The sequence below is a fragment of the Dermacentor variabilis genome, chromosome 4 (assembly GCF_050947875.1).
Source record: "Dermacentor variabilis isolate Ectoservices chromosome 4, ASM5094787v1, whole genome shotgun sequence".
Classification (NCBI taxonomy): domain Eukaryota; kingdom Metazoa; phylum Arthropoda; class Arachnida; order Ixodida; family Ixodidae; genus Dermacentor; species Dermacentor variabilis.
Window position 1 is genome coordinate 91265713 of NC_134571.1, and position 22196 is coordinate 91287908.

Genomic DNA, 22196 nt, shown 5'->3' on the forward strand with positions numbered 1-22196 from the left:
CTTATTTATGGCGTCTTAGCGGGCGCTTGGTGTTCGGAGAGTTCGCTTAGAAATCCAGCGCCAGCTTGCCGAGGAATATCGTGAACAATGGTCCCGACGTCAGAGCGCGAGGCGTTTGATGGCGTTAGAATTGCAGTGAGAGAAAGATCGACAATAAGAAACAGGTCCGAAGATAGCGTTATCTAAATTCCTGTCACGTTTGACCGTTTTTTTTCCTTAATTTCTGTTTCGTTACACTCGCCTCCTATATATTCGCCTCCTAAACCACGTACCATGGAAGTATGTAGTGGGGAAAGGACAAACCGTAGCTCATGGGCGTCCCGTGTGATAAATGGAGATTTCTTACTCAATTATTCTGTAACGCGTTGCGCTGATTTACGCCGCCGTCACTCGTAGACTTTTGACAACCGCTCAAGCGAACACCCGTTGAGCTAACCAATCGTCGCTGAATACTCCTGGACTAGTGCGCTCTTAGACCATGCATTGACTCGATTGCTGAGGAGTCACTGGAGCTACGCGGAACTCTGTTGAGAGAGGGTGCGTGGAAGTTACTTGAGTTGCACGCTCGGTAAAGAAGTGGAGGCAATGGGTGAAATGTATGAATTGTACATAATACCATCAGAATGCGTGAAACTTGTTTAGCAGTTATAAACTTTGTTATGTCATTTTTAGCATATGTAACACTTTTTTTAATTTCTATGAAACCTAAGCACTTCTTCTCAGTTGTTAATGCGAAAGCAGTAATGCCTAATTTAACGCGGCTGAGCGGCCCTTCGAGTTTTGCGCCACGAGTAATGTTTTCGAGTTTTGCTGCGGGGTATGTAATCGAGATTTGCGATTAAACTAGTGCGGGTTAAATTGGTGCTGCCACTCAGCCTCAAAAAAATTAATTAAGGTGTCCGTGTGAGATTTAAGATACCCTCGACTTTGTTCACGGCCTTCAAGCGTCAACGGCTTCACTGCTCATTTAAGCTACTAATGCGACATGCTTGTTACGTATATGTTGATATTAAATTGAGAAAAACACGAACGACTGCTACAGCAGCTCTTCCAAGCGGGCGGTGCCCGGCGTGGTCATAGAAATTTCAACCTTGGCCGCTCACTGGCAATCAATGAAACTATTAATTTTTTTCCCTTCCTTTTTTTACGTGCAAGAGATAAACCTGACCTACAGACGCTGTCACTGACTAGCGATTCTAAACAATCTGGACAACTTGTGATTATTAAGTACGGCTTCAAACCTAGGTAAACGGGCGTTCTTGCCTTCTTTCTCCACTGGAGCTAGAACGCCCTGACTGGGTGTCGAATGGGCCGCCGTGAGTTAAGCACCAGAACACTGCAAGCAATGAGCTGCAGACGGAGCTAACATAATGTTCAAGTGAAACCGTCACAGTGCAAAGGGAATAATGATTTGATTCCGTGCGCATTTTATATAGTACTGAGACAGCAGACGGCTCGAACTCTGGACAGACAACAGCTTCAGGATATCCGGGCCCAAATCTTACACAGTTCCACCGCCTGGCTCGAAGGAATTCCCACCCCCGCACCCGGGGCTGAGCCGAGCGGAGGCGGTGCTGTTCAGACAATTGCAAACTGGTTCTTTACCCACCCCAGTGTTAATGACTCATCTATACCCTAAATTATATGTGAGTGATGTGTGCCGCGTGTGCCAGCGGGAGAGGGCCACCCTGACGCACATCCTATGGGATTGTACCAAGTTAAGCTTCGACAAGTACAACGATTCCGCCGCGACTCGCGGCTGCGGCGGAATGCTACGACCACGAAAGTCAAACCTGGGCCGTCCAGCAAGTCTCGGCGGCTCTTGAAAGACAAAGGCCGAGCGAAACCGACGGAACGTTGCCCCTCAGGGCGACCGACCGCGGGAGTAACACGCGCTGGAGTTGAGTAGAGACCACCCGCTGAGAAGACGTCAGGGCCCACGTCACGGCGCCATTTAGTCATGGTGTCGTTCTGCAGGCGACTACATGAAGTTGTCTCTCTCTCTCTCTGCGTATGATCTTCACTCTCCTGCTTCTGGCACGTTAAAAAACTCCAGAAATCAATTTGTTAAAGCCACGACTGTGGACCATTTCCCATTGCAGTTTGTTACCGACGGCAAGGATTCTAGTTGCGCTACTTTCACAATAATAAAGATGTACAATAATAAAGATGAACAATATCGCTAATGTCTATCTCTTTTTTTTTTGAATTCGGGGGTGATGACTACTTTAAAGCCCCCGGTGGCTGTATTTGGTTTTCGCACTCAGTACTCACAAAAAAAAAAGAAAAAAAATATTCCGTTGTCCCATAGCGTCGGGTCTCGTTAGGTAGCCTTTGTGCGGCCTCGACACGAGGAATAATTGCGTCAGCGCGTGCGCAACATTGTTCGAGATGTCGACGCCGCCGACACTCGTCGTCCGCCAGTCGAAATCAGTATTTGGTGCAGAGCCGTCGTGACAAGGCCGGAAAATGATAGCGTGTCACCGGGAACCGAGGACGGAACTTGGCCGCGCGTTACGTGACCCGAATCGAAAGCTGAATTTCTCCGTTGCCCGGCCTTCTGTGTTGTCATTATTATCTCCTTCTTTACTTGTCCGGGCGCCTGGGCCGTAGCGAGAACATTTTGGAAGACTTCAACGGGTGTGTCGTTATTCTTTCTGAGCCGCACGGTTCTCACGTCGCGCAACGCGGAGTTCGCCGCGTTTGTATATTTCGATCTCTCTCCGATTGTTTTTCCGCACCACCAAAATATAAGCATGCGCAAGAAGTCCATTGTTAAGGTTTTGCGCATTTAACTGATTGCGATCAACAACAATGACGACGACAGAAACAAACATCTTTCGTACGTTCATTTGTAACATTATTCTACTAGTTCATGAAGCGGTCCTGATGGGCCATGTGATGGAATACCAAATTCCTTCATTCGCGGTGTAAGGGCCCTCATACCTAATATGCAGAGCAAGGACAATAGCTGTGCTTGATCGTGCATATACGAGAGGTATACAGAGTTCATAAAGTTGGCAGATACATCTTATACTTCATCGCATACACGTATTCCCTGGTGTTCTGTCATGTGGCGTGGACCATGTGCGGAACACCGCATTTGTTTTAAGCGTCGCAGATCTGTTCACAACGAACGTATCCAAACTTACGAATCGTGTCATAATAGATATTAGCACTCAGATGCTATCGCATTGGCATCAACAGTCATCAGAGATGGCTTCTTCAGCATTCTTTCATTTTACGTCTATTGAGCGCGGGACTCTCGCGGAGCGGCAGGTGAGAGAGAAGTTGTTTCGCTTTCAGTTAGTGTTAAGCGTGCCATGGGCTTCATATGTCAAGGAATTAATCAAAAGGTGCGCTTGGTGGCGAAAGGAGGATTCTTCGTATCAAAACGCGCCTGTAGGACGTGACCACCTTTGTCGCAGTTTGGAAGCTGCAGAGTCCTCGCCACCCTGAAAGAGTTTAAAATTGTCTGCTTTAGGACTAAATTCTTATTGATAAGTGAGTAGGGATGTTGAAGTAAAAAGCAATTCGAATGGGTAAATGCGTCACCAAAAGCCATATTTAGAACAGCCAGCTTAGTAGTGCCTCTAAACTAGCGCTCTTGAATATAGCATAAACATGTTTAAAACTATGTCTTCTTTAAAATCAGTAGTTTTATTTGCAGTTCCCTCCTCTTTCTTTCACTACTTGCATTTATCTGCTTCTCCCAGCTGCGGTAGAAGCGGAGAAGCCACAACTCCCCAGCAGAGAGGACAATTAACGGACAATAATTATTCTGAAATGAACAAGAAAACACTGCTGGCCATGCCCACCGCTTTTGTACATTAGGTCGGGAAATCAAACCGGGCAGCACTGATGCTCTTTGTAAATAAATACTTCTTATTTAGTCGGATGGTGTCAATTGATAGCATGAGTTCACATATGCCATGTATTACAATTGCACGCAATCCTGCTCTTTTCAATGTTTTCAATGTTGCATTGATTGGCCTTGCATCCGAACTTCCTAGCACGGTGAAGATTAGCGCATATGCGGACGACATATACATATGGACATCTGGAGCCACCCGCCCCCAAATGCGTGCTAGGCTTCAACGTGCAGTGACAATCACAGCTAAGTATCTGCGGCGTCAAGGGCTCCAACTCTCAATAGAAAAATGTTGCATGATTACATTCACGCGAAAACAAATGACCAGGTATCCAATAATCGTTAACGGACTAGCGATACCTACAGTTACACACCACAGGTTCCTTGGCATAGTCATAGACCGGGGATTATCTTGGTCAAGACACGTCGCCGCACTGAAGTCAAAGCTGAAGAGTTTTGCTCACGTCCTCCGAGTCATTGCAGGAACGAGATGGGGCCCCTCTGAGTCGTCATTACTCCCATTGTACCAAGCACTATTCGTAGGATATATACGGTACAGCATTCCGGCGCTCTCAAGCATGGGACTTAGCTGTGTGCGCGCGCTGGAGAGCATTCAAGCTCAAGCATTGCGCACATGTTTAGGCCTCCCACTATGCACGTCAACCAATGGAACAATAGCGGAAGCTCGTGCTTATCCTATTGGAGTATACTTGCTCTGCGAGCCTCTGCTAATGTACCTTCGCGTGTTGACCCGACACAGGCACCATCCTGTGTCATCGCTCCCTGCCACCCACCCAGGTTCCAGCTTTTGAAGGACTATATCACGCCATCACAGTGTTTTGCCGTCAAGATTTTCTCCCGCCTGTATTCCGAGAATACCCCCGTGGGTTCTGCCTAAACCTGTCGTTACATTGCAGATCCCTGGAATTACTAAAGAGTGATTCGTTGCATCTATTGGGCTCAGGCAACTCATCCTGTTGCACATTTCTACAAAGTACAGAGATACTGTACACGTGTATACGATGGCTCTGTCACACCATATGCCTCCACTGCAGCCTTCGTCATTCCACATATGATCATCGCTCGGCGGTTTAAACTAGACCATAGCTCAACATCAACTGCCGCAGAACTTGTTGCTATCCTGGAGGCACTTCGATTTCTCTCCGAGGAGCCTCCTCGCGCATGGACAATATTCTGCGATTGCAAGCCAGCTCTTCAAGCGATTGACTCTGTCCTCAGACGGGGCCCGTATTATTCCATGGCTATAGAAATTACAGATCGTCTCGACCACGCAACTACAAACGGCCACAATGTCACCTTTCAGTGGATACCCTCACATTGTGGCTTGATCGGGAACGAACAGGCAGACACTGAAGCGAAAACTGCTTTAGATAATGCTTGTGAAGTGCGCATTCCGCTCTCACGAACAGACACAAACGCCCTACTTCGTCGCGTAAACGGCAACTCTACGTTGGAACACTGGACCCAACCAGATCGACGACACAAGCGATTACACAATTGGAACCAAGAAATGAAATTTCGTATGCCTCACAAGCTCCAAAGAAGCCACACGAGCATGCTGCACCGGATTCGCCTTGGTGTCGCATTCACCAACTCTTATAGACATGTGATAGGTGCCAGGGATACTAGCCCAAACTGTAAATGCTGTGAGGTGCCAGAAACACTTGAACATATATATTGTGTGTGTCCCGCGTACGCGCAAGAACGACAGCAGCTTGTCTCTTCGATTGCAAAGATCCATGAGAGACAGCTATCAGACGAGCTCCTTTTAGGTCCTTGGCCTAATGCAAACAGTGCAGCCCTGGTAACAAGAGCCGCTATAGCTTTTCTCCAAGCCACTGGGCTGGACGCACGGCTTTAGAGATACCACAACTCTCTGAATTTGTATATATGCAACTCTTCCTTATACCATCATCAATCATCAGCCCTTTCCCTCCCCGTCCCTTTTCCCCAGTGTAGAGTAGCAGGCCAGAGCAAGTTATAGCTCAGGCCGACCTCTCTGCCTTTCTGTAAATAAATTTCTCTCTCTCTCCAACCGTGCTAAACTCATGATGCAAAGAAGTGGTATGGCGTACAGACAAGGACACAAGAGAAAAGAAGTGGACAACACGAACGACGACTATCAATAGGAAGGAAGCACTCAGGCGAAAAAAAGAAAGAAGACAGAAAACCCATCTGCGCATGCTCTGGAAAGGTAGCACCACGTGTCGATCGGGTACACGTGCGGGTGTATGTAATAGGTAACTGTTAAGGCAATTGATCTCTTCCTAATGTAACGTAATCAAAGGCTGACTCACGCACGCATTTCCGCCATTATTGATATGCCATGCCTCGACCATAAGACGCGTATCTTCATTCCTATGTCTGTGCAATATCGCGCATTCATCTCAGTTAGGCATGCACTTACAATCTTGGCAGTACTTGCCTGGATATTCGAAGCCATTGTTAAACTTTCAATCCAAGCATTCCAAAGTAGTAAAAACGGAATATCCTTGTCGTGCCTTAAGTCTTCTCTCACCGGATTGTGCATGCACAACATGAGTGCAAGTGTCAATGCACAGGTCCGGAGCCTATTAGAAGCGGGGTATCCTAGCGTAGCAGTGGACACTGTGGCTGAGCACCTAAAGAAGTCAATTTCGAGGGGGATGGACGTGATTACAGAAAGCAGTAATAGCAAGAAAAGTGTAGTGGCTATTCCGTACATTCATTCAGTATCGCACAGGCATAAAAAAGTTGAAGTAGATATGCTGTTAATCTCGTTTTCACTGCTCCCAATAATCTAGGTAAGATAGGCGCTGCCGTGCAGAGAAAGAAGGAGTAGGTGAAAGGCAAGAAAAGAACAGATATTTGTCCAATGAAGCAGAACAACGATTTTACTGTCTGTCGTATGGGTGTGGTATATAAAGTTCCCTTTAGCTGTGGCCATTTCTACGTAGGAACGGGGTGGTGTGTCAATCACAGGCTAATGGAACATAAAATGTCGTTAACCAGTGGATCGCCTTCTGATCTTTCCTTATATTGCCAAGACTGCTAAGATTGCAACTGCACGCCTAAGTTAGATGAATGAGCAGATATTGTACAGGCATGGAATGAATATACGCGTCTTATGGTCGAGGCACGGCATATCAATAATGGTGGAAGTGCGTGCGTGAGTCAGCCTTCGATTACCTTACATAAGGAAGAGATCAAATGCCTTAACAGTTACCTAGCACATAGACCGGCACGTGTACCCAATTGACATGTGGTGCTACCTTTTCAGAGCATGCGCAGATGAGTTTTGTGTCTTTTTTCACCTCAGTGCTACGTTCAGTTGATAGTCGGCGTTCGCGTTGTCCCCTTCTCTTCTCTTGTGTACGTGTCTGCACGCCTTACTCCTTCTTTGCATTATGAATCTTTGCCAACTAGCTCTGCTTTCTGTCGTTCTAAACTGCTAAACTCGCCTCTTCTTTTTGAATTATATTTGTTTTTCGCAAAGCCTTATCAAAAAAGCTGAGGGTGCCATTTTACTGCAAACAAACGTATGGCAAACGTGAATACGCAAAATTAGAACTGAAATTTGTTTGTGCTTGCCTTACAGCAATTCTTGCTCTTCTCGAATATAATGAGAACGTCGAGCGTGGAGCCGTTATACGTTGGCCGTATAAGGCCCGCATATTATTTTGCTCTCTATTAGCTCGTCAGTTTAGTAATCTAGAAGTACATAGTCTGAAAAAGGTTTCGTAAAAGTAAAAAAAAAATGCGAGCGACTGCTCATAGAATCCAGGAAAAGGCATGAAGTGAGGGTAAATAGAATTCAAGTGCCATAAAGCAGAGTCATTATGTTCTATTGCTGTGCGAGAGAAAGAAACACTTCGTGCGACTTGTTGACTTTAGCGAAAACTCATATCTTTATGACCCGAGGCGAATAACCATGAACTGCCTTATCCGTGCGACTGTGTTATATTACTTCGGACACTAAGCTCTTTGTTGGACATAATCGTGTCGTTTTTGGTTGAACCGAAAAACGAAGCTGAAAAAACTACATCTCATATTCGCTGAAATATTGTTGACATAATATCTTGATTGCGCAGAACGGGTCCCGAAATTCTATTTCTCATTCGTTATCTTATTCGTATACGTATTTGACGTCATAAATTTCGTATTCCTCCGGGGATGTGAGTAACAAACAAGAAAAAAAATTTCGTTGCCAATCAGCTTAACATTTGACCTTGAGATTTCTTCTGTAATCTCTTGTATTATAGTGATTATTCCTATAACAACTGAGAGAAGTATACTGTGATTAGTTGTCGTGTTCATGCTGACGCGCTTGATGATCTGCATAACGCTCTTGGAAGTAGCCGTCTTCGTTGCATGCAGGTTACGCCTGGTGGCGGCCACTGTGTGCCTGATAGCCCGACTAGGCGCATGCACACGCTGTCGCAGATGTGTGCAATTCTGTGCACATTTGTTTTTGAGAGCGCTCGAGCTTATTCGATGTCTTCGCTTTGCGGGAGTGGCCGGCGCACACGCTCTACAAAGCAGTGGACCGGTCTGTATTATGACGTACATCTGCTAAATAGCAATAGAAGCAAGTGACTTTGACCTCTGGAGCTAAACTCATAATAAATCCATCGTTTAACGTTCAGGCTGCGCTACGTTTCTGGCACTAAAATAAACCTCGACGCATTCTTCATATAAAACCTAACAGGGCACTTTTGCATCGATCGTTTTATTGTGCAATTTACAGCCGAATGCAGGGGTCAAGAAATATTTTTTCAACTTCAGAATTTAAATTCTGAAGTTGAAATTCAGAAATTCAGAAGCGCTGGAAACAATTGTTTCCAGCGTTCCTGGTTCGCTGGGTACTAACGCATTTGTGCCTTTATAATAAATATTCGCTGCAACACGCGATAAATCCCATTCCCCTATTACGCTCTAATTCTTAAACTGTACATGTAAACGGATATACTACGTCTCCCAAAACAAGGGAAGGGTGCGTTTAACTTGCGGCAATGTTTCTTTTCCTTTTCCTCCTAGTTTTTACTACGGCAGCTGGCGGGGATAAAGTGACATATTTATGCACTTCATCTGCTACCGTGCATCTCAGAAGCCTGATATTCAGTGTTAGGGCTTCCTGGTAAAGGTGTTCAAATTCTACGGTCTGTGTTGCGCATATCGTACTGGTTTGAGAGCTTGGTCTGCTAGTCTGATTCAATCCCCACATAGTCGCTGCTGTTTAGTATAGGCAAATCTATCGTGTGCAAGGAGCAAGTCTGCGCATTTCTGCTTACGTTGGAAGCGAATTAGCAGCAGGGGTTATTTCTAGCCTAACAGAATAGCCTAGCACTCGACGGCCGGACAAGAGTAAGCTCTGTGCTCATGCGCCTGCTGTTACCACTTTCGTAGCTGCTTACCCGTCACAGCTGTGCTTCTCGCGCCCAGTGCTTTGGTAAGAAGGAAACGCGCACCACCATTTTCGTACCTTTGACGGTCATCGTGGCTGACCGGTTGACAGCGGCGGCCGGATTTCGAGCGACGCAGGTGTAGTTGCCGCTGTGCTGGGGTCCAACCGAGTGGAAGGTCAGGGAAGAGGTGAACGCGTTGAGCATCTCTGTGTGCGCGCCCAGGTCTGGCCCCAAAGGCCGGCCGTCTTTGAGCCAGCCAATGAACACAGGCGGATCGCCGTCGATGACCACACATACGACCACGGTCCGCATGCCTTCCTCTAAGTCGCTGGGGAACTTGAACGGGTCCACCTTTGGTCCCACTGTCAACGATAACAGAATAAGTGATAGCGAATCAACTATCATTAAAAAAATAGGAAAGTTGCTTGCAAGCTAAAGTCGTGGCATTGGAGTTTGATAAACAGGCATTAAGCTCGCCTTCTGGACCACATGCTTGCAGGTGAGCGAAGGTAAAAAAAGAATTTAGTGAATCGCACTAACCCATTGGGGAAAGCACTTGTGAAGAGAAAAAATAACTTAATAGGCAAAACTTGCGACAAATACAAATAACATTATGATTTGCACGGAACAAGTTGTTAATCCACTTCCTAGGATAAAACGTGACTAAATACGGGTACTGGCATATGATGAGGAGTGACTTATCACCTGAATGTCTCTGTTAAAACAGCATATGCTGGAACAAGAAATAAAACGAACTTCTTATATTCAGTTTGCACTCATAACTCAAATAAAGCGTAAAATATTATATTAGTGAGCGTCCGAGAAGTATTTTGTAGCACTGAGCAATTAGGAAATGTCAAGTACTTTTTGAAACATTTCGCATGGGCACAAAAGATATTTATGATTACATAAAAACCATTCTTCAACTGAATCGCCCTGAAAACATTGCCTCATTCTTCCTCACTGCAAGTGATATTCAAATAACGGGGTTTTTCTTTAGCACTTAAGCACCGATTTTCCGAATTGAAGGCGTGAACCACTTCTTGTCATGTGTCAATGGCAGTATATTTAACTTATTACGCAGGAGACTATTTATTAGACAGAATTATATTCTAATCTATATTCCCTGTTTATTGTACCCAGCTTAAACTCTTTCCAACATAATTAATACGGCTTAGTATTTAGACAAGTGTTATTGGGGTCGCACACAGACGCCAATACGTCAATCAAGCAAAGCGATATGCCCGCCAAGGATATGACGGTTTATAAGAGGTCAGCCTAACTTCCATATCAATGTTTTCTTGAAATATCAAGGTGTACATAAATATAACATTGCACACTGCGCAACGTACGCGTGACTGTTGTGCATCCACCGTTTTATGAAACGGCAAAGCTGGGCCTATAATATTGGTACTAGTTATTACGTAGCGAATAAACTTCACCTAAACTGAATAAGACTGCTCGACGTCACCAACTCAATGAACGCGAAAGACGCTGTGCTGGATTTGCGCCGGCTTAATTTTGAATATCTATGGTTCTGTTAACTTGCTACCAAAGTACAGTGCACGCGGGATACGCATTCTTTCCCCCACCTGCAAGCGGGTGTTGTACCCGCCGCGGTGTTTCAGTGGCAGCAAATATTCAGATAGATCTCTCGCACCACTTTCCGCAGTTTCCAAGGCAACGTTCTATCTGAAGTTATAGAAGGGCAATGGTCATTAGTATGCTTGTTCGGCGTCGAAGGGAACTTGCGCTTTGTGCCGTAGAATGAAATGTTTCAACCTTTTAAGTTTTCAATAATTACCAGCAGAGTGCTTGTGACGTGTGCTCACAAATTCAATTACCTGTGAACCTAATTTATTCTGCAAAATTTTGGATGTTCAGATCACAGGTCAGGTCCTTATGTTCCCACGTATGCCTCGCCAAAGCTTTCACTCGGATACCATGCTGAAACACGCAGATTTATGGCTCCACTTGTATAACACCGCCACCGCCACACATTTCTTGACCTGTAAATTTCCCCATTAAATGTGCAGTAAGAGCTCAGTAAACTCAGTTATCGCTTGCGCCGTTATGCCGAGTTTGTCTGGACAACATTTGAGCGCTGGGCTGTAAATTACAAATATGTACAAGGAGGTGTAAACTACAGGATGCGCTAATTTCAACATTATATTCCCACAATAATGTGTACCTTTATATACCATGCGCGAAAACAGCAGGTCTGGCCAGTACGTCAAACTTCTATTTCCAACCAGGCAGTCTGTTTATCAAGAAGCTTGATAGAAGCAGTGCTTACACGGATTTCGCCACTCTATCTGACAAGCTGTGCCTCTATAATTTCGCGCACATCGTTATGTTTGTAGCTGGGAAGAATCCCACATGCAGTGACCAAATGGCCATTAGGACAAGACCGCTTGTTCTATGCAGTCCCTACCACAGGCAATGGAAGTTCGCACACCACTTCCTCTTCATAGTCTACATCGCAAAGCATAGTAAAGAACTACCGTGACGGTCATGTATCTGCGCACTGTCAGGAGTGCGATGGCGCTCCTTTGTTTACCAATTCTGTAGTTCTTTCAAGGCACATGGATAAGGATGTGCGCAAAATTACAGAGGCACAAACTACCAGATGCAGTGGGGAAAGTTGGGCAAGCAGCGGGTCTATCGACTTTCTTGATGCGGACGCGACCTTTTTAAATAAAACTTAGACGTGTCTACCAGGAGTGGCGCTTTCATGCATGGCATATAACAGTGTAAATTTTCCCAGGAATACAGTTAGTGCATCGTGTTGTCTATGTCTTCTTCGCGAGGCTAAAATTTTATCCAAGTTCGAATACGTCCAACATACAAGAATTTGGTTTCTTCTATTGCTTTGTAGTGATGCGTAAAGCACGCTTTACAGGCTTTGTTATGAATACGAGCGTGTTTTGTGGCAAAGCCTGTGAAGCGTGCTTTACGCCTGGCTCGAAAGCAACAGAAGAAACCAAAACAAACTCTGCAGGAGTGCGCAAGGGGCAGCGATAAGCGAATTATTTGAGATGTTAAGGCACGTCTATGAGTGCAATACATAATGACACTTGTGCTTCTTCATCTTCATCAGGTGACCGCATTTCACCGCCTAACAAACGTTATGGCTCAGCGCAGCACGCCCCTGCCTCTATCGGAAGTTTCTCGAATATTATCGATCCTTCTATCCGCTGTCTGTTGTCATGAAACTTTGTGTAATCTGATTGCATGTATGCGTGACGTGAATTGTGTAGTACTTTCGAGAAGACAAGCGGGCACAGGCGATTACTCTGGAACCTTCGATAATTCATTTGTTAAAGCCGACGTGCTTGACCCGCAGATCATATTTTCGATGATCGCCGACTGCGTTGGACGCTATCATTGTGCTTTAAGAGTAGCCGGTTTTTTAGCGCACAGGTTCACCCAATAAAGAAACTTAGTTACTTCTTTCATAGTTTCGCTGTTGTAATCTTCGTTGTCCCTACAACGTGAAAATATAATGAAAATTAATAATTACTAGCCGCCTGATTTCTCTTTCTATTAACATAACATTGGCGAATCGTACATAAAATATTATATAGAGGTAGGCCTTATATTAAACAAAACAAAATCTCTCGCTAACTTTGTTTCACTTTTTCAATATTCGCTCCGCTTCAGCGAAAATCGGCCGATTTCCTGATCCAAAGGTGAAAGTTGAAATTAAACGTTGTTGCCATTGCAAGGATACGCGAAAAAAACAAGGACTTCCGTAATTTCAACGCACCCATGACGTGCACGTGCAGTGGTCTCCTGGCAATGTCGCCACGTCCGTTCTCAGCGACGCATTCGTAGGTACCTTCGTCGGCTTTGCGGTTAACCTCGGACAGAACGAGCGTCCCGTTGGCATGAACGAGCTGGCGGTGGCCACTCGGAAGCGTTCGTCCCTCTGAAAAAAAAATGAAAAAAAGGAAAAAGCGAAAGCGTCATTTGCATACGTTTTGGCAGACCAGTATCTGGTAGGAAAATTTGAACAAGACACCCGACCTGCTATAGTTATGAAAGGGTGCTGCACAAACCTCTGACGATAAATTTCATTCATCAAATTATTGAGCTGAGTAATGATTTTACCATTCGAAACGCACAGTGCTTATCTAACGGCAGGGAGTGGAATACATCAACATGGCAATGCACTACAAACAGATTTTTGTGACAGGTCTCTTAGAACCGTCGGGGACTAAATAAGAGGGATGTTTCAACCTAAATAACCCGTTGTATTTCGATGCCTCCGCACCCTAAACCTTGAGTGGAGAAGGCACGCTCACCTCGCTCCCATCGGATGGCAGTGAGCGGATATCCGCCGACGGGGCAATGCACCACCAGGCTCCCTCCCGACAGCGCAGTCACGTTGCCCATGGGCCGGATGGCGGGTGGCCCGTACACGTTCACGCGGGCAACGTGCGCGACCGAGCCTACGTCGTTGGCCGCGCGGCAGCGGTACACTCCGCCGTCCTCCGGCCGCACGCTGCTGATGTTGACGTAGCTGACTACGCGGTTGTCGCGTGTGACGTAGTCGCCCACCCGGTAGCGGATGGTCTCCGGCAGGTGGCGCCCGTCCAGGTCCCACGTTACTTGAGGCAGCGGGTTGCCCGTAGCTGTGCAGCGCAGTGACACTGAGCCGCCAGGCTTGTGGATGGACTCGGAGAACACGCTTTCCAGGACTGGTGGCTCGTCTTGTGTTATGGCGTACCAGGCCACAAGAAGAGAGAATAAGCTTCATTAGTAGAGGCGATGGGGTTACTATTCAAGCGGTAGCTATAGAATTTTGTGATCGCGCTCGATATACGATGAAGAACAAAACGTGAAGCGCGCTGACGATGATATGTGCAGATGAGAAAGGTTTGCGCGTGATGAATATATCTATAGTTGAAGAAGATGACATTCAGAGTTGCATACTGCGCTCATCAGATATTATTTAAAGTCCTCTTTTGCCGCCATCTGGAGTAATTAATTCTAGAGCTTCTTATCTCTGCTCTTCAGTACGGCTTCTTCTAATGTCGTGTTTTATTTTTTTATTGATATTATTATCGGGCATAAATTCTATGGAAATCGTCAGTGAAAATAGTACTTTCCAAGCTCGTCAGGGGGACGGTACGTAAAGGCTGGTAATACTTTCACGTCAAATTATCATATTGAATTCGTTTATTACCTGCATGTCACAAATTATCTTATTAATTACGTACGTTAGACCACGTGTTGAAATTGCGCTATTAAAATGAAGCAGTAATGAAGTCGCCTTGATTGTGCATAAGCCTTGAGACCAACCAACACCCACTTCTCAATATCGGTCCTCAATATGTGCTCCAGAATACGTAGGCGTTCACACTCAAGTAGTTTAGCTCACTGCGGAGAAAAGCTAGGCATAACGCCGAACTCACCCACTTTAGATTTTTTAAAGTGTTTCATAATTGAGGTGCTTTGCAAACTGTACAGTGCAGATGTTTCACGGGGGTAATTCCGGTCAAACTTTGAACCTTGGACTCGTCGAAGCTCACCATTAAGGATGACCTCAGAGGCGGCCTGCGCTACTTCGAACTGGTTGCGCACGAAGCACTGGTACATGCCACGGTCCTGGCGCTTGACAGCGTTCACCACGAGCACCCGGTCATCGAAGAGCAGCTTGACCCTGTCCGAAGCGTACAGGGGCCTCGCGTCCTTGGTCCAAGAGAGCTCACGCACCGGATAGCCAATCGCCGAGCAGTTCAGCCGCAGTGTATGGCCGATGGACGCCGAGACACGTGACGGGCTCACACTGGCACGTAAAGGGGCTGCAAAAAAAAAGCATAGGAAGAAATATTCAAATGAACTGAACGCGAGGGAATGAATGAATTCACGATTTCTGCGCTTAACGTGTCACAATCAATCAATCAATCAATCAATCAATCAATCAATCAATCAATCAATCAATCAATCAATCAATCAATCAATCAATCAATCAATCAATCAATCAATCAATTATTTAATCAATCAATCAAACCATCAATCACCGTTACTGCTAAAATTTCTTAGTCCTAAGAAAGGCCAAGGAACTGTGAGTGCAGAATACAAAAGTGTTCCTGCTGGCGAAGGCTAAGACCTGCCCAGGTTACAAGGTTAAGGAGCCACGGCGGCACAGACCGCTAACAAGTTACCCAAGAAGCGCACCGGACTTTATCTACACGCGTTATCTATACTTACCTGAGTGAGGCAGTTACGGGTAAATATTGGAACGGTCATCTTCATATAGAAGAAAAATTACAATCTCAGGTATAGTTGCCGCTTCTGAATTATCAAATCACATTAATTACGATGTTTGATGGCGCGTGCATCTAAACGACGCAGCTAGCGCTTTCCCACTCCACTGTTGTAGAACCTGACATAATGGCTGTTTCTAAACTACATTTATACAACACCGACTATGGTATTTCTTTTATCTCCTTATCTGTTCTTCCCTTTTCCCTCTTCCCAAGTGTAGGGTAGCCAGTCAGGCACGTCCTTTGTTAGCTTCCCTACATTTTCCTCTTTCTTTTACTGATATAAGGAGATGCCGACGCACAATTTAAGGCGCCGACTACTCCTTAGCTCTTGAATGGTTCCACCATACAACCTATAGGGTTCAAGATTATATATCAAATAACCTTTTCATACAAGCACCAGGACTGTCAAGGAACGTTTTCACAGTAACACTATAACGTAAGAAACACATGGTACATACGATATACTAGTTATATTACTCCAAATTTCTGTAGAAAAAGTCTGAAAACTACAAATGATACTGTCGCCTAATAAAACAGTCTCTAGTCAGCTCTAGACATACATCGTGTAAATGCATTATCACATATAGTCACAGCAAAACAGTCAAGATAACATAATCCACATACATACATACAGCGACATTAAAATGAAAGGAACAATAAAAACATTAATAACGGCCAACAATGCCACTGTCTTCAAGAATAGTCCTTAGTGCTTTTGAAGTGCTCTCCTGCAAGGAAGTTGTTGGCCACGGACCCAAAAATTTGTTTAAACTGAAAGGTCTGCAGTCTGATGTAATTAGGGATGATTTAAGTCGGCATCTTGGTGTGTCGTGATGCGGGTAATCTAGAAGAAGGCGATGTATACTTTCGTCTACAAATCCCCAATCACATTCGGGGGTTTCCGCATGGTCAATTCTGTGTAGTAAATGCTTTGCGTATGCAGTGCCTAGCCTTAATCGGTGAAGAATGGTTTTTATAGTTCTGTCTAATGACAATGAAAATTTAAATTCAATAAACGAATCAATATGGTACAAATCCGAGCTCTTAAAATTCTGGTCAAACCACGTATTTCTACACATTTTGGAAGACGTTGTCCTCTTCGTCTCTCTCCATGCAACACGTAAAGTTGTTGTTGTTTTTTTTGCCATAAGGCTTTACATCGCTTAGTAATACGCGACATTTTTCTGACTACCACATTATCTAACCGATGTGCAACTCGGTTTTCATCCCGTAATAATCTTTCCGTGCTAAATGTGAATGTACTTTATGAGAAATCGGTCTTTTTTTCTTTTGCATGCGCCCGTCATAGAATTTTCTTGCGTCCAAACTTAAAGAAATTATACCTATTGAAGTACAGCTATCTAGGTGAAAGCAAAGTGCTTTCACTGAATACATAATTATTGCGTTTTCGTTTATTTAGTTTTGTGTGCCCCATTTTTTTTAGTTTGTTACTGAATCTGACTGATACGGTTTCTGCATATTTAAAATTCTTTATTCAGATATTTGCTCGAGATTTGTTTCATTGCACTTCTTTTTTGCAACTACCGGAGATTGTGCCTGCGTGTTCGGACATTGGAAGGTCCACGTGCACATTCCCCTAGGCATTAGTGCTGCATCTTTGCAAACGGATAATTCCGTGACTCAGTAATTAATTCATTCATTTTCCTATCAAATGAAACTTCCAAAACTTCCATTTCGCTCGCGTCTCCGCATACTTCATCCTCAGAGAATGGACGTTAATAATGCCACCTAGTAGTGACAGTGAAGAACTACGCAGTAGCAAAAATTGTGAGACAGGAAACTGACCCTTTACTGGGCAACCCCGTGCCCCCCCAAAAAAGAAATTACACTCAAAACATCATTTCCGCTATGTTGTGGGCTGTGGATTTGAGGGTCTTGAGTGTCTGTACTGCTCTCCCGTCGCTCTGAAGCCACAAACCCAGGACTCGCATCGTCGATACCTCTCGGACTAAGTGGCCGTGCACTAAGCACCCTCATAGGCCAAATACCACTAACACAATCGAGCAGTGGGAGGCACAGCTCGCCCGCTCCGACCTGGCAGGACAAAAGTCCTTAATTAGCCAGGTCAGGCAGGCGGCAGAGGACAGTGGGGCCCTGGACTGAGAGGCTCCGACCAGCCCTCCTTCAAATCTTTTCCATTGCAATAAAGTTTCTATTCTATAGTACACTCAAAGCACAACGATGGCGGCGAGCACACTGTATGAAAATTTGATTTTGAGGTCAATGCGTAGGCTGTTTATCCGTGACTCGTCCAAGGATCCAGAGTAACCACTGGTGCCCACACGCCTTCCAGTAAGTACAACACTAGTCGCGTCGCGCATACAATCGGATCAGACAAGGTTCGGTGACAATATAGGCAACAAAACGAATCAACGATAATATTTGGGAAAGTTCTCGTGCATACAGGCACGTCTTGCGCTGAGCGATAACCTTAAGTTGTTAGCGGGCTGAGCACAGTCCGCGGAAAAGGAATAAACAAGTGGTCAACAATATGCGCGCGTCAATATTGAATAAACTAGATTCAAAAATGAAATAAAAAAAATTTGTTTCGTTCTATCTTTGACTGCCTATTGTAGACATAGCAAATAATGCAGCGTAACCCACATAATGAAGGGAATTTGGAAGAATAATTAATTCAACTAAATAAATTCCCTTTGAAAGTTGGCTTGCGCGATACCCGTCGCTGCTCTCTTCATGATTAATTCTGTAAACGACTGCAGAGGCGATGCAGCACACAAATCTAATTAACCACTTTTGTGACCTAGACCAGTATTAGCATGACTGAGCACTTGTCGACTGACTCGGAATCTGACCGAGACGCCATCTCAGATCGATCCCTCACAGCGCGCCCCCATTCACCCCTCCCCCCACAGACGCTCGGACTTCCACTTCGTCCATAAAGGATTTTCAAACGATTTAAGTGCTGTTACTAGAATGAATGAACTAAGCTGTGTAAGTATTATGACGATCTTCGCATTTCAAAACGACGACTTCGCCGTAACTCGGAAGTGATTGTGTTTTCATGTGCGTTGCAGTTCTTGCTCGCAAGTTGAAACGATGCAACTAGGCTAAAGTGTGCGCAGACAAGGAGGCAAGCATTCGATTGAAAAAGATCAATATATAATCATATCGGGTATAGCGAGCACACTGACTGCTATTGCGTTGAAGAGTGTCCCCCTGAGATAACCGACATTTAAATAGAGCCATCGCAATCGCCAAAGACCTATCGAAAACCTACCTTCAACAGAAGAAAAAATGCAAACACTGCAGACATCGTAAACACGTCGCGTACAACGGGGGCGATATAAGCACACGTTTATGGACGATAATGCTCAATTACCTGTACCAGGCATGCCTAATTATCGAAAGGATTGTCAGGCCACACAAATTACCCAAGAATAGAGCTTTTGGTTCGTAAAGCCACGACGATGTTCGCAAACACTTGCGACGGCGAATGTCGGTCTTCTTTCAATGCAGTCTTCTTTCTCGCGCTTAGGCAAAAGAACAAACGCCGATGTTAGGGAAGTCGCTAAATGGACAGCGCCGAACTCTGGGAAGCCGCTGTTACACCGATGTTTTATCATTGGCGGTAACAAGCCATTAAAGTGTTGACGAGATCTCTCAGCCCGGATATCACTGAGCAGCGCATGTTTGCTGGCCATTCGTTTGCGGAGCCATTAATCTCACATTGTTTGCTGTGCAATAAGCCTATTGAAGAGAATGTGTGCATCCGCCGATAACTTTGACCAAGCGTTTGTTTTAATTTTGTCATTGTCGTTCGTGCGAGTAGCGTACAACTGAAACAATTTAGCAACTAAAAGGCAAAGTGATGTATACTTGGCCACAGCGTATGCAGCCACGAGGGCGTGCCATAGGCAGCGTTATATATAACGCTAGTACAAGGCGCATGGTCATGGTGGCAGCAGGCACTCCAGAGGCTAGGCGTGGTTTTTTTTTTTTCATTTCAAGCCCCTCTATACGTCTGCTATGCACTTGTAGGACATTATTCTTGCAGCCTCGCTAACACGGGAAATGGAACAAAAAATAATAACAACAAAAAATAATAATAACAAAAAAGAAGTTACAAAAAGATCAGGAATGTGCGTTTCAGTTTCAGTTATTATTTAAAAGGCGTCACTCATGCTCCGTGTGGTGGTGCAACAATGTTTTACGTGCAGGAGGAACCCTGTTCTTGCGCGGCCGCACGCGCGAGCGCGGTAAGAGCCTGATCGCAACGGGTAGAGAAGGGTCGGCGCCGGTTGCCGCTCATCAATTTTAATCAGCGTAGCGTGACCAAACACGTCCAGGGACGACGTAGCACCCTCTACCGCCAAGGCCGCTGTACACATGAAACAGGCTAATAACACTTTCTCTCTCTCTCTCTTTCCTCCTCTCTCGCTCGCTCTATCGCTCCGCTGGAACCGCGGGCTTCGGCGCCAACACGCCAAACCCCGTTCCTCGTCTCGACGTTTTCTCGGCAACGACAAACGACAACTTTCCATTCTCTCCTTACTTTATCTCGGCCTCTGTCGTCCCCACTCTCTGTGTTCCTTATTTTTTTTTATCTCGCGACACTAGAGGGAGCACGCGCTTTCGTGTTCCACTCGCACGCGCGCGTGCTCACGCCTCTTTGTTTGGAGGGTCCCGAGTGGCTCCTCCCTAAAGGGACTCCAAGAAAGAGATCCGTTGTCGTGCGTGCCTCGAGAGAGAGCAAACAGCGATGAATCGACCCGCCGTTGCATTCGACGCGTCTCGCTGCTGCTCCCGACTGCGTGTGTTCTCCGTCTCCAGCGTCGCCTCTCTCTCTCTCTCTCTGTTTCTCAAACTTCTCCCTCATCTTTGTGTTCTCGACTCCGGCGTCCTTGTTTTCTCCAACTCCCTTAGAGTCTTGGGTGAGTGCGTTGCATCTCATTCTCCCTCTCCCCCCGTCTTCTCATCCTCTCTCTCTCTCTTTCTGTCTGTTCTGTTCTCTTCACAGCATTGAACCATGCGCCACACTCTGACCTGCACCTCCTGAGCCCGGCTGGCCTCGGGGCTTCGCGCCGCGCCTTTACCGTCGGTAATGGCAATGTCGGGATCGCCTTGCCGACAGCTCGTGCAACACACGCGCTCTCTGCCTGAAAAAAAAATTGCGTTTCGATCTTTGCGTCGCTAGCAACGGCGAGTCAACAGGATAATGCGTGTGTTGCGCCCCGCCGAATCGATTTGCTTTCTTCTCTCTCGGCCCTCTATAAATGGGAGTTGTCGCCCTGTCTAAAAGGGGCCTTGTTCAGTAATAAGAACAGTGGCGGCAAACACAAGCAAGAGATAGAGACTGCATCAAGGTGAACAATGCGCATATTGTTAGAATTCGGTAGCACGACAATGCGAGAAACAACGAGATAGCCGGAGGGAGGGGGGTGGGGTGGGTGCAAGAGGAGAAAATGGAGATTCGTCACGGCCTTTCTAAATATCCCGTACTGCGCAGGTATTTGGATGGGCCGGTATCGTGTCGTAAGGGGTGTGCGTGCCCATGCGGGACACCTCGTCCGAAATCGAGCACACGGGGATGCATGTTCACGCTAATATGTATCGCCGTATGTTTAAATTATTGAAAAGAAGCGGGGTGTGTCCGCCTGGAACGTATGAAAACACCGTAAACATCATTCGCAGACTAATGTGGGTGTGGGCCAAGAAAAACTTTCTCCGCGCATAGCACCGAAATTTGTAGCTTAATGTACTGTTTTGCGCTTCGAATGCAGTGCCCAAGGGATAAAGTGTAGAAATATCAGTCTCGCCCTAGTCGACCTAATAAGTCTCTTCTGTTGTTTTTCATCTCTGTGTAGTCACGGGATCATTGTTACGGGTGCTAGCATAGGCAAAAAATAAAAAAGAGAAGCAATGACGTCATGTCGATAATGTAAATTCGTAGCAGAGTAACAACAGTCGCTGCCAGCTGTGACATAAATAATGATATAGCGGAAGTTAGGAAACACCTATTTTGACCCATGATAAGCCACAATGACAAGCGTGGGATCGCAACAACTACATACTTTAGCCGTAATAAAGCAAAATTGTTTTTTCCTCTTCGATTCTAACATGGGCGTTGGATGTGCACGATGTTTTTTTTTTTTTGTGTGTGTGTGTGTTTTTCGCTTTGTTGCATGAACAGTCTGCCACCATGTCAGAGTGCTGCACATCGAGGACAGCAATGGAACGCACGTTCAATCACCGTTGTGTCGAGAATTTCTTTATCAGGGATTAAGGCTTGTGTCAGAGTCAGTGTCAGAGTCAGTGTCAGTGTCAGTGTCAGTCAGAGTCAGTGTCAGAGTCAGAGCCTGTGTCAGAGTCAAACCTGTGTGCAAAGCTTACTCAGCTTTATAGTTGTCATCTTTAAGTAATTCGAGTGACTGTGATAATCTTAGCACTGAGTGTTTCCAGTTTAATGCATCATGTTTATCTGTGTTGAAATTAGACTGAACATCATAAACAAAAGTATTCCTCCTCTAATCAATTTGTTTATAATGAGAGTCATAACTCACATTTTGTTGTACTGTGAGCGAGGTGGCTGATTAAGCATAGTGAACCTGATTTATATGTTTTACTGCACATTTTACAAGACCCTGTAGCAATATCTGTCAA

At 45.4% G+C, this 22196-nt stretch overlaps 1 protein-coding gene across 3 annotated transcripts in view; it reads right to left on the minus strand.

The window, feature by feature from the left end:
• Positions 1–22196, minus strand: part of LOC142579494 (cell adhesion molecule Dscam1-like) — a 605191-nt gene that overhangs the window by 151118 nt on the left and 431877 nt on the right. For all 3 annotated transcript variants that reach the window (XM_075689738.1, XM_075689737.1, XM_075689739.1), the window contains exons 6-9: positions 14814–15086; positions 13584–13991; positions 13046–13207; positions 9354–9638 (exon numbers count right to left, since the gene is read on the minus strand). In XM_075689738.1, the coding sequence (XP_075545853.1) occupies positions 9354–9638; positions 13046–13207; positions 13584–13991; positions 14814–15086 (1128 nt within the window). The remainder of the gene's footprint in view (positions 1–9353; positions 9639–13045; positions 13208–13583; positions 13992–14813; positions 15087–22196) is intronic.